Source organism: Crinia signifera, chromosome 4, assembly GCF_055691185.1.
Source record: "Crinia signifera chromosome 4, ASM5569118v1, whole genome shotgun sequence".
Classification (NCBI taxonomy): Eukaryota; Metazoa; Chordata; class Amphibia; order Anura; family Myobatrachidae; genus Crinia; species Crinia signifera.
In genome coordinates, this window is record NC_139220.1 from 206,851,434 (window position 1) to 206,864,175 (window position 12,742).

The 12,742-nt window shown below is 45.9% G+C and overlaps 1 protein-coding gene across 2 annotated transcripts in view; it reads right to left on the reverse strand.

Moving 5' to 3' along the window:
- Positions 1–12,742, reverse strand: part of CCDC33 (coiled-coil domain containing 33) — a 41,026-nt gene continuing 28,284 nt past the window's right edge. Inside the window, exons 10-13 of one of the 2 annotated variants that reach the window (XM_083183585.1) lie at positions 6,304–6,425; positions 4,355–4,444; positions 4,131–4,247; positions 1–1,931 (exon numbers count right to left, since the gene is read on the reverse strand). In XM_083183585.1, coding sequence (XP_083039711.1) covers positions 1,881–1,931; positions 4,131–4,247; positions 4,355–4,444; positions 6,304–6,425 — 380 coding nt within the window. In that variant the 3' untranslated portion in view covers positions 1–1,880. Of the gene's footprint in view, positions 1,935–4,130; positions 4,248–4,354; positions 4,445–6,303; positions 6,426–12,742 lie in introns of both variants that reach the window. The other variant, XM_083183584.1, reaches the window with a different exon arrangement.

Consider the following 12,742-nt stretch of genomic DNA (forward strand, 5'->3'; position numbering starts at 1 on the left):
GTACAATTATACAGTACATACCGTTACAGTAATCGTTATCTAACAATAACAATTCTTAACTGTTCTTTCTTTCAATTGTGTAGGACAACAGTGTAAGATACAATACTCAATCATACCTCCCAACTGTCCCGCTGGGGCTGGCGGTGTCCCGTGGCAGGGGAGTCCCACCTGTCATCCGTGAATAGAGGCTGTGCGTCTATTCATACCCCACAGCAGCAAAACCAGGGTGTGGCCTTGTGGGAGTGTTGCAAGTATAGGCCACACCCCCTCCCTGCTAGGTAATGCCCCCCCAAATTTTGGGTATGTGTACGCTGCACACCACTGTCCCTCCTTTTCCCTCTTCAAGGTATGGGAGGTATGCTCAATTCTGACCTTAAAATATGTGGAAAATGCTGTTTGAAGGCAGAATGAAGTGTCTGGTTATTGTACCGATAAGGAAAGCTGATTTCAGAAATGTCCTGCTTGTTGTCTTCCATGCAGGGACGGACGTGAGCAGATTTCTGGGCCAGATGGCCATTCCGGCCCTGCTTGCATGTGTTCTAAAGGCCTGATTCAGCTTGAGTTGTAGTTTTGCAAAACTACAACTCTTCTCAGCAGCAATCGAGGGCCCCCACCACAGGGCAAAGCTGCACATCATGCCAGGTCCCTCACACTGATGCATTCACAAACTTTTGCAAATACATCACTATTATGCGATCGCTTCACTAGATAGTGAAAGGATCGCATGGCAGGAGTAGCCCACTTGCTGTGTAGCCTAACTGCAAAGTTAGACACAAACCCGCCATGTTTTAGGTTGCAGCGGCTGCGTGTGACGTCAGGTGACATCTGTTTTGATCATGGTAGGACCCAGTGCCTTCAATGTAACAATGGGTTTGATTTGGATGTGGACAGAGTAGCTTTTTCTGCCGCTTCCTTAGAAGCAATAGTGATAGCGCTGTATGGTAATGCAGTAGGAGGCATCTAATACAAGCAGACGCATATTTCTGCCAGAATGATCTGACCTGCACACTAGGACACAGCATCAATTCACTAACAATCGGGTGGTTTTCGGCACCCATGGGGTTGAGCAAGCTGCCTGACATTAAGGCCATTAAATCTCTGTGCAATGAAGGACATCGCTCTCCTCTTCCCTCCCCCTAAATGAAAACGTGCGGCTGTGATAGTCTCTGTGAAAAGAAGGCCCGCCCCCAAACAGCATCATACTGTCAATAGGTGACAGACTGATGCCGGTCCTGTTTCTCACAGGCACAGAATGGGTCCTGTGCATGTGACGATAATTGGTGCTTGGTGGTGTGACTATGCCAATCACAATTGAGATAATCCATATAATAGTATAATATGTAAACCATTTAAAAAACAAAAATGGTAGTTTTATTTATATTAGTATATACCACATCTACCTAGTACTGTAATCCTTTCTTTGGGACTTTAAATCCTAGATCAATTTTCAATTTCTTTGTGAACATTTCATAGTGCTTTGAATTAAGGATATAATTCCCATCAAGGTGAAATCACTAATTTAATGTTTGTGTATTCAAAGGTCATTTGCTAAAAACACTCAATGTTAATGGAGACATTTGTCCTAGTATTCAGACTGTATGGAGTGTCAGCAGTAACCATAATCATGTTTGTTCCTTATATTCCATGACTTCCCAGAGTCTTGTATCCTTGCTCTTGTTGTTCTAATACCACTTCTAGATTTGCCAGGATCAACTGGTAGGGAGTCCAAACTTACAGGCTCTTCATCGAGGTTTATTAAACCATCATTGTGTTTCCAGTACCTGAAGCTGCTCTCATAGCACCTGGAAGCCAGTGGTTGGCATATGATGCCATTGCATTGGAATGTCCATAAGAGCTGCTCAGCTGTATTGGTTAACAGGTCATATTAGAGGATCAAGCTTGGTGTGTCTCTTTGAGGGTGAGTTTAGATCCTTCTAGAGGAGAAATAAACACGAAAAAGGTCATGTGTCTTGTAAATCGATTAAACAGATAATCATGTGTACAAAAACGCTAAATGAATCTAATCACCTAGTCATCAAGAGTACACCTTGGTGGCAATGGGAAAAAGGTAATTACAGTAGAATATGTGTCAGAGGCTTCAGTGATCAAAACAGCATGGAAATAAAGAAGGCAGCAAGGGTGGAATGTAATACCGCCCGAGTTCGGCGGCAGTGCGGAATGCCAGCCAAACTCAGACCTTTTCTTAAAGGGGTAATCACTTACAAGGCAAAACCATGCCGCCAAACTCGGGTGGCATTACATTCCGCCCCAATAGTTACATTTACTAAGCAGTGGTTTGACCGTTGTTTAGAAAATAAAGGCATCACAAGCAGTTTTGGTGTTAAAAATATAGTATTTACTAAGCTTCAGATTTAATACTGTTTTTTAAATTGTTGTCCAATTGGATTCTAAATGTGGATCCTACAAGCAAATATGCAGCAAATCTGACATTAAGGGGTATTTGTAAGTGAAAATATCTGAAAATGAAAATGTAAATTGCTGATCCCGGTGCGAACGTGTGCGGACGTTATTGCCCGTGAACGGGCCACTGATATAAACGGAGAATACGGGAAAGTTACAAAGCTGCCGTATTCTCTGGATACATATTTCCCGATGTCAGTGGCATCTGTATTTGGCTGCCAAATTACCGGCAAACTTATACGTATGACCCAGCAGCATCACAAGGATCAATCAGTGTGATGCTACCCTGTGTAAAAGATAGGATAAAGAAATAAATAATAAAAAAAGCATGGTCTGTGGTCCCTGGCAATTACCAGCCCCTGCTCATTGAGCCAGTCCTGTTGGAAATACAGGGGGGGGGGGGGGGGGACTGGTGCCCCACTGTATTTCTATAACCAGCACGAGGCTCATGGCGCAGTCTTGATCCCCAAAATATAGGGAGACACAATGACTAGGGGCCCCCCTTATTTTTGCAACCAGCAAGGGGCTAAAACAACCAGCAGTGTCATGTCACAGGCGGGGGACACTTTTGTCACAAACTCCCTTGGCCAAAACATGACAGTCATGGCTGGTCAGCCCAGAGCGGGTCCCTGGGGGAGTGGGGATACCCCAATAAAGGGGTCTGCCACCTCCAGGGGTAGCCCAGGGCTGTCCTGGTGCCCCTGGGTGGTGGCCACTGGGCTGATGGCATGTCAAGTGTTAAAAATAAAACAATAAACACATGCAGGGACTTCCTGAACCACAAGTCCCAGCCTGGTCCGCTGATAGTGCCAGGGCTCTAGTAAAAAGGGGTGTGGTCAATGGGAGGGGCATGGTCAGTGTAAGGGCATGGCTACTCCCCTGTAAAACAATCAATTTAGCAGGGGCTGGGGTATGGGTTGTGTACGGGTGGCCGACCAGGGAGAGAGAGAGGACAGGCTGCTTCTTCCTCTCTCCTCCGCTCAGCACACAGCACTGAGCCGCATGTGCTGAGCTGCCTGGCTCCTTGCAACTAGGGACAGAGGAGGACCCAACCCCCCCCCCCCCACTTCTCAACGGCACTGGTCCCAGCATGGGGGGCATTGATGGGCCTGCTGGGTCTTGTAGTTCTACAACAAAACTAATGTTCCAATAAAACACAGACACACCTAGAAAAATAAAACTTTAATACATACTATAATCACCCATACATACTTACCTATAGGGTCCACTGTAGGCCTGTCCTCTTCTCCAGTAGAATCCATAGGGTACCTGTGAAAATAAATCATACTCACCAGCTCCTCCAGCGTAGACCACATCCTTTTCATTCCATGTAGGTAATCCACAGGTGTAAAAAAACAAACCGAGTAGCCCGACACCATACTGACATGAGGAGCCACAAGTGTTTTAACACTTATATCACCTCCCAAAGAATAAAAGAATAACATGTGCATCTATGGGCATTCCCACCATAGAAGCCCATGTTAAATTTTTAGCTAATTTTTTGTACTAGCAGCGTCGGCCAGGAGGACATTCAACTATGGGCCTTTAATTCTACTTCTCTCATTAGTCTAACACATGCATATCTGAGAACACAACTTGTAATGACTTGTAATGAATATCATTATCATCCAGTGCAGTAAAGATAGCTACTGGGAATATAAGAGTTTCTAAACAATTTTCCCATCATTAGCACACATCATGTTCCTTACCGTAGGAAAGTGGTGTAGGATAGTGGTCTGGGTACGGTTGAATCCCATCTGATGTTCAGAAAGCTGTACAAGGAGCTGCTGTTTCTCTCGCCCCCATCGCCGAGCTGCCTCCTCTAACTAGCAGTAAGAGATACAATACAGTAAGAGAACAGTACCAAACCACAAACAAACCTCAATGGCACTGAAGGCCAATCAGAAATGATGAAATATCGTTAGACTGTCACCTCTCTCTCCAGGCTCTGCACTCTTGCTTGGGATTTTTCTAGCTTACTAAGAAGGGTAAACTTCTCAGTGTTGGTGAATGTATCTGGTAACTGTTAAGAAAACAAACCACATGAATATTTAATATTCCATTCATTTAAAAAAACATATTTGACATTGTCGCTTGGCGAGTGCCTTATCGCGGAGCTACAGTATGAAAACGGAAGAGCAGAATCCACATGCACACAGTAGAATGCACTCTGAGCTAGATTCTCTAAGCTTCAAAAGTGATAAAATGGAGAGTGATAAACCACCAGCCAATCAGCTCCTGCCTGCCATGTCACAGACTGTGCTTGAAAAATGTCAGACAGGAGCTGATTGGTTGACTGTTTATCACTCTCCATTTTATCACTTTTGAAGCTTAGAAAATCTGTGAGAAATTGACTAAGCGTTTTTTGGAACCCCCCCCAAAAAAAGTAAAGCCTAAGTACAGTATAGACACACTTTATTGTACAAATATAAAACAACAAAACTGTGGAATAAAAAAAAAAAATAGTTGTTGCTGATCCATAGCTGCACATGGCATGCTGTGGGCTTGACTCCTTTTGGGATAACTTTACTGCAAGCCATCTGATACCCCTTTCACACCAGAAAATGCAGGGACCTACCCAGGAATACGACCCAGGGATCATGCTGGGGGTTGGCCCCTTTCACACCAGAAAAGTTCCTGCATTTTCTGGTGTGGGAAGGAGACTGGCAGGAGGTGGGATGTCGGTGGAATGGTGGCGGAGGCGGGCAGGAGGTGGGTTGGTGGCGTATTGTACTTACCCCAGGTTGCTGGTCCTCTGTGCAGGCCGGAGATCCACACAGGCGGCTGGCGCAGATGACAGGTCAGACGGCGGGCACAGGGAGAGCAATGGAGAGCTGCGTCACCTTCATCAACCGCCTGTCCTGTCATCTGCACCCGCCGCCTGTGGATCCACAGCCTGACCGCACGCACGGAGGACCGGCAACCTGGGTGAGTAACCCTACCCCTTTCACACTGGATAGGACCCCGGGTTGAACCCGGGAACAACCCTGCTCCATAGCAGGGTTAAAATCACGGCTAATGTTGCCGGAATTTTGGCCCGGGCCCAACCCAGGAATTTAGGCTGGTGTGAAAGGGGTATTATTCACACCTGATGCAGGAACCCGAAAGCCTTATATAATTAGGAAGACGGTAAATGCTGAAGGCTTGCAGGGATACGCTTGGGGTTTGTCACAATGTAAGCAAAATTATTTTATTTATAAAAGTGCATTTACCATAAATACTGCGGTGTGGTGGTGGGCTCCCTCATGGCCGATAGTCTCGACCCGCCACCATGTTGTACAGTAAATATGCTAAGTAAATGCTCATTCAGCCCCAGGGACATGTTGGGGAAATGTATGTGGAGCTTAGCCCAATTTTTATGGAGCTGAGCTCGGCAATAATTTCCACACCAAGTCTCTGGGGCTGAATGAGTATCTATGTAGAGTAGCATAATTACACGGTGGCGGCCGAGACTATTGTCTACAAGGGAGCCCACTTTTATAGAGCTACTGTAAGCTCTGCATACTCTACACAGGTAAAGTGGAAGCAAAGGCGGACAGGAAATGGCAACGGCGCTTCACATATCCATCCGCGGCACTGTACTGTAGTTTTCATTATTGGAGCATTCGCCACCCAGCCGCGAAGCAGTGTAATTACATGCTTTCCCATGCTTCTGCCATAGTACACCTTACTGTGCCATAACGAGACATTTCTCATGGCCCGACAACAAAGCCAGTGGCAGGCAAAAAGGATAAATGAGCGTGGCTACATTTGTATAACGCGTATTACTTTCTGTTTAGTTGTTGACATTTGATGGCATTTATCTAGCCTGGTTATTTTTATGCCTGATACGCTCAGACCATACTTGGTCTTTGGCATACTGTGCACCTGTAATCTACTAACCAGAGCATGCTGTGCCAATACTGTTGTTGGGAGTCGGGCTCTCTCCATCTCTTCTCTTAGGCGTGTATTCTCAGCCAGTAACGTAGCATATATCTCCCCTTGCAGAGTCTCTGATCGAGTCCCTAGGAATGGAGAAAGTAATAATGAAGAAATACAACCAAGAACATTTATCTTTATCTTTGTCATCTCTCTGTCACCACACACACCGAACAAAATCACTATAACAATTGTCTCTTGCAAGAGTTACTAATTAGGTTCTTATGATGTGTCCCACATAACGTGGTTCTCATTCACATATATATTACAAACAGTATAGGGGGTTGGTAACCTACAGGGCCTGATTAAGGTTTCTAGATGTCCTAGGTCAGAGATGGAGAACCACTACACAGCTGGAGTGCCACGGTTCTTGATCAGTGTCCTAGGGTATTACATTTGTAGCACCCACTGTAATGTTGCTAACCACAGAGCTCAGCTCAGGAATTTGCCATTCACACTGCACACATTAACATTGTCCTCTCAGGGTGCTTGTAGAGTGTAAAGGACACTTTGGCTTCTGGTGAATGCGAGGAAGACGCTAAAGATAATCATGCACGCCTTCACAGGTTACCCAGATAGTGTCATAGCACAATATTCATAGGTTTAGCACGGAGTACAAGGGTCGCATAGCCACAGCCACCTGGTAGTTACTACAGTATAAAAACTTTCCTCAGTACCAGGACAGCTGGTAATTATTAACAACTTCTTTACTTAAGCTGTGTGGCTGATACTAACATGGGGCAGATGTAACAGGTGCAGATAGAGTTAGATTTGTGTGAGTTTTATTGTTTCTGTGCAGGGTAAATACTGGCTGCTTTCTTTTTACACTGCAATTTACATTTCAGTTTGAACACACCCCACCCAAATCTAGCTCTCTCTGCACATGTTACATTTGCCCCACCTGCAGTGCACATGATTGGGAATGAATTTGCCCTGTGATCAAGTCTGAATTGGGCCCATGGTCTTCATTTTATTCCCCAGCTGATTACTGTGTGGTGCCCTCACTACCCACGTCCTGGCGCCCTAGGCTGCAGCCTAATTATCTTAATGGTTGACCAGGCTCTGGTAGCTAATAGGCTGTTTGGTAGGTGACCATATTTGCTAAACTAGCTAGACCTACTGTTGTTAATGGTAGTTTTATTTATAATTTTGTTTTAGCACTGATGGAACATAACAAGGATGCATGTTGGAGGTCTATTCACCACGGTAATCTTTGGGGGCTTAGTGGCTCCTGATAATTAAGAATCCAACTTGCAGTAAGTATCACCAATGGATACAAAATCAGCTGTCCCTGCAACTCCTAACACTGCTACTTTATTAACGATAACATTTAGTGCTGCCAAAGAAGTCTGGTGGAATGAGCCAAAAAAGGAGCAGAGGGATCCAGTTGAATCCCAATTTGCAACCCCAGACTATAGGTTCCCACTGTCAAGCTCCAAAACAGTCATATTTAAGGAGCTTGATGAATTTGGTTCCCCACAAAATAGTATGGGGACAGTGGCCAAGATTGGTACTGACAGGTACACAGGAGATATCTGTGATACCGGCTGTAGTACCTTTACAATGAAAGCCTGGGGGGGGGGGAATGGAACATGTGCAGATAGAGTTAGATTTGGGTGGGATGATGAATAGGCTCCTTGATGAATAATTCAATAAACTTCCTGGAGATATATATCCCTAAATATCTAAAGGCCCTATACACTAGTGTGAGGTATCGAATGGAAAACCCCTATGTGATACCTCACCCACTCAACCGGCAGCTCCTGGGCGGTTGGACCACATATGATACATCCTAGTGTTATTCTTTTTGCATATGATGTATTGTATGCGATCCCAGTCATAGCTGTGGGATCCGACAAATTCTTTTGGCGGCCATGACAATCTCCAGATCCTATGCGCACGGGACCACGCATTGGATCGAAATCAGAGGTAAAATACATAGGATGTGACACTTTTCACGCGATTTATTGTCCCGATGGGTCGAAATCGTGTGAAAAAGGGCCAAATTGCACTAGTGGATGGTTGCCTTTACAGTACGTGTCTACTGTAGAGGAATTTCTGTTATGTATGGGCAAGTATCTCTATGAAAAGGATGCTGAACCCACAATGAACAAGACGTACTAAGGATAATCTGTCCTACCTTTATTGTACAAGTGAATCGAAATGGAAGCATACCCCCCAATGATACACACTATATTATGTTCTAGCTTTTTTGGTCCTCACTGCACCAAATAAAATTATTCCATTCTCACTCACCAATACCAGGCTCTGACTCCGCAGAATCGCCCATTATGTTTTCCTTCCCCACAGTCACCTATTCCTACACACCACTGACCCTTACAGTACATTTGTTTTAGTTTGCTGGGTCATTGCTTTTGTTGTACTATATATTATATATTGTACCTCACACAATGAGCATGCTGCATAAGCCCCATAGCAGTAAGTAACACTCCCTGATGCACACAAGACGGACTAGCCTTCTGTAGTCAAACACGCATTTAAAGTGATTTATTCAATGATCCCTCACTAAACATGTGCTATAATGTCCTCATTTAATGCTGTCACTACTCATGCTCTCTTTCATCTGTATTATCCCTTAGCATAGTGCTATTTCTCACCCTGCTCAATCACACAGTACTTTAAGATTAATATCACCTCTCACCCAGCTAAGGAAAGTCATATATCATAGGGCACTTCTGGAGAGAAATGATTGCTTCATATATATCATAAAAAAAAGATCACAAATTATTTAGCACTTAAGCCAAACATTTTGCACCTTTTTGTTTTAGCACACTGGGGGCGAAATGTAATAGGGTGCGTTTTTTTAGACTAAAAAAAAATCGCACCAAATCGCACCTTTAAAAATCGCGTTTTTTGCCGCGAATTCGCATATGTAATGAGATGCGAATTAGCGGCAAAAAATGCGATTTGCCGCGATTTGCCGCGATTTTTAGTCATGAAAATGTGCGCATTTTCAGTCATGAAAATGTGCGCATTTTCATAAATGCGCTTTTGTTCCAAAAAAAAAAAGTTTAAAAAAAAACGGCGTGGGGTCCCCCCTCCTAAGCATAACCAGCCCCGGGCTCATTGAGCCGGACCTGGTTCCAAAAATACGGGGGGACAAAAAGCATAGGGGTCCCCCGTATTTCTGAAACCAGCCCCGGACTCTTGGACCGGTCCTGGTTCCAAAAATACGGGGGACAAAAAATCTGGGGGTCCCCCGTATTTTGAAACCAGCACCGGGCTCCAACAGCCCGCGGTGTCATGCCACAGCCGGGGGACACTTTTTATACAAGGTCCCCCGGCCAAAACATGAGCACCGTGGCTGGTCAGCCTTGGACGGGGTACCTGGAGGAGTGGGGTCCCCCCCCCCCAGGCTTCACCCGTCCAGGGCTGAAGCCCGGGGCTGTCACCGGCGTCCGTGGCCAGTGGACGCCGGCCTGATAGGGTTAAATCCATCATACATATCATTACATTGCTTTTTACCGGCGAACTACAAGTGCCAGCAGACCTCCCCCGCATGCTGGGACTTGGAGAACCACAAGTCCCAGCATGCGGGGCATTAATGGGCCCGCTGGGACTTGTAGTCCACCTGTAAAAAGAATGTTTATAAAAAACACACACACAGAGAAGTACAAGTTTATTACACACACACACCTCAATTTTACACCAGCGTTACTTACCATTCCTGGATCCAGCGCTGGTCTGGCTGCTTCACAGCCGGCTCCCCCCCCGCACTGACAGGCAGCGGGGAGAACCGGCTGTCTCCGTTGCTTCTAACAGCCTCTGTAGCGCTGTCCGAGTGCTACAGAGGCTGAGAGCGTGATTGGCTGAGCTACAGTATGCGTCTCCATGGAGACGCATAGCTCAGTCCTGATTGGCTGAGCTATGCGTCTCCATGGAGACGCATACTGTAGCTCAGCCAATCACGCTCTCAGCCTCTGTAGCACTCGGACAGCGCTACAGAGGCTGTTAGAAGCGACGGAGACAGCCGGTTCTCCCCGCTGCCTGTCAGTGCGGGGGGGGGAGCCGGCTGTGAAGCAGCCAGACCAGCGCTGGATCCAGGAATGGTAAGTAACGCTGGTGTAAAATTGAGGTGTGTGTGTGTAATAAACTTGTACTTCTCTGTGTGTGTGTTTTTTATAAACATTCTTTTTACAGGTGGACTACAAGTCCCAGCGGGCCCATTAATGCCCCGCATGCTGGGACTTGTGGTTCTCCAAGTCCCAGCATGCGGGGGAGGTCTGCTGGCACTTGTAGTTCGCCGGTAAAAAGCAATGTAATGATATGTATGATGGATTTAACCCTATCAGGCCGGCGTCCACTGGCCACGGACGCCGGTGACAGCCCCGGGCTTCAGCCCTGGACGGGTGAAGCCTGGGGGGGGGACGACCCCTTTATTGGGGGGGTCCCCACTCCTCCAGGTACCCCGTCCAAGGCTGACCAGCCACGGTGCTCATGTTTTGGCCGGGGGACCTTGTATAAAAAGTGTCCCCCGGCTGTGGCATGACACCGCGGGCTGTTGGAGCCCGGTGCTGGTTTCAAAATACGGGGGACCCCCAGATTTTTTGTCCCCCGTATTTTTGGAACCAGGACCGGTCCAAGAGTCCGGGGCTGGTTTCAGAAATACGGGGGACCCCTATGCTTTTTGTCCCCCCGTATTTTTGGAACCAGGTCCGGCTCAATGAGCCCGGGGCTGGTTATGCTTAGGAGGGGGGACCCCACGCCGTTTTTTTTTATAAAAACACTTTTACACATTTTTATTAACAGAACCATGCACAGATCTCAATGATCTGTGCATGGTTCTGTCAAATTCGCCTGTCAGAACCTGGTCTATTTTTTTTGCGATTTTTGGTAACATTGACCAAAAATCGCACCCTATTACATTTGCGAGTTGTATACTTTATAATGGGAAAACATCTGGATGCGAATTGAAATGTGACTAAAAATCGCACTTAGAAAAGTGCGATTTCGCGGTAAAAAGTGTGATTTTTTACCGCGATTTTCAACCTATTAAATGTGCGATTTTCGGAAAATGTGCGATTTCGGCCGTTTTTGACCAAAAATCGCACATGTCTAAAAAATCACACCCTATTACATTTCGCCCAAATTCTGTCTTCTATTTTACTTCGCCCCCCATGCCCTTCATCAGATGCTTACATATAATGGGTGAGATGCAGCAAGCATTTTTTGCGATGCTTGCCGCCAGCCTCTGCATGCATACCATCATTTACTAACATTCTGCATCACTCGGGATGCTGGGAGGGATCCAGTTGGATTTTTTACTTTCATGCATCTCACCCACTGTCACTTATGAAGCTCTGTCATAATGGAATGAAGCCTAGACTTAGCGCTGGTGTTGGCTGATGATTTGACACTGCCTTATTATCTCATCATTGTATCTGCACAGTGCACTGTACATGGCACAGATTTTTCTTACTAAAAGTATAAGCATTCTATCTTAATAAAGCAAATATTTTATTAAAAAGCCTTTAATAACATCACCATTTTACACATGTCATCTGCAGGGGCGGCGAGCTGGAGGATTCACCCATGTGAATGCATATCATTTCATGAGCGTTCCCATGAAAACGCTGGGTGGTCCCATGGAAATTTCCAGATGATGCGGGTGTGGGGGGCAGACAGCTGATGTCAGTGTATGTCAGCTGCCTGCCCGCTTCCTGCAGAGGGTACTCGCAGATCAGAGACACCACAGAGAGCGCTTGAGAAATTATGGTCACTGCGGGCGGCGTTTGGTCCACACGCAATGCTGCGAAATCACAGCATTGCGTGTGAACCAGAATAAGGGCCAATGTGCAATCAAGGACTCTAGGGCATGGGTTCGCAAACTCGGTCCTCAGACAGTTCATGTTTTCCTGGTCACTCATTGACACATTTTAAAAGAGCCACAGGTGGAGGTAATTATTTTACTTGTGATTCTGTGAGGAGACCTACAAAACATGCACTGTGTGGGGCATACTTGCCTACTTTTGAAAGTTTCAGGGAAATTTATAGTTGGTCAGATAATTTTGCACAGCACCCCATTGGGGCGTGTCATGCTCCACCCAAAGGGCGTGTCTATTTCCATATATGAAGAGATTGTGAAAAGTTTTATCACAAATGCTGGGAAATGGCGCTGACAAATCAATTTAAATGTATCTCTCATTCCTTTTTTCTCCCAAAAATGCAACAGCTGAATAATATGGGCTAGGTGAAATGAGGGAGATTGCTAGACTAATGAGGGAGAGAGGGAGATTGCTGCTATTTCAGGGAGTCTCCTGCAGAATGCAGGAGGGTAGGCAACTATGGTGTGTGGTCCAAAGAACCGAGATTGTGAACCTGTGCTCTAGGGAGTCAGAGAGATTGCAGCTATTTCAGGGAGTCTCCCTGACAATCAAGGAAA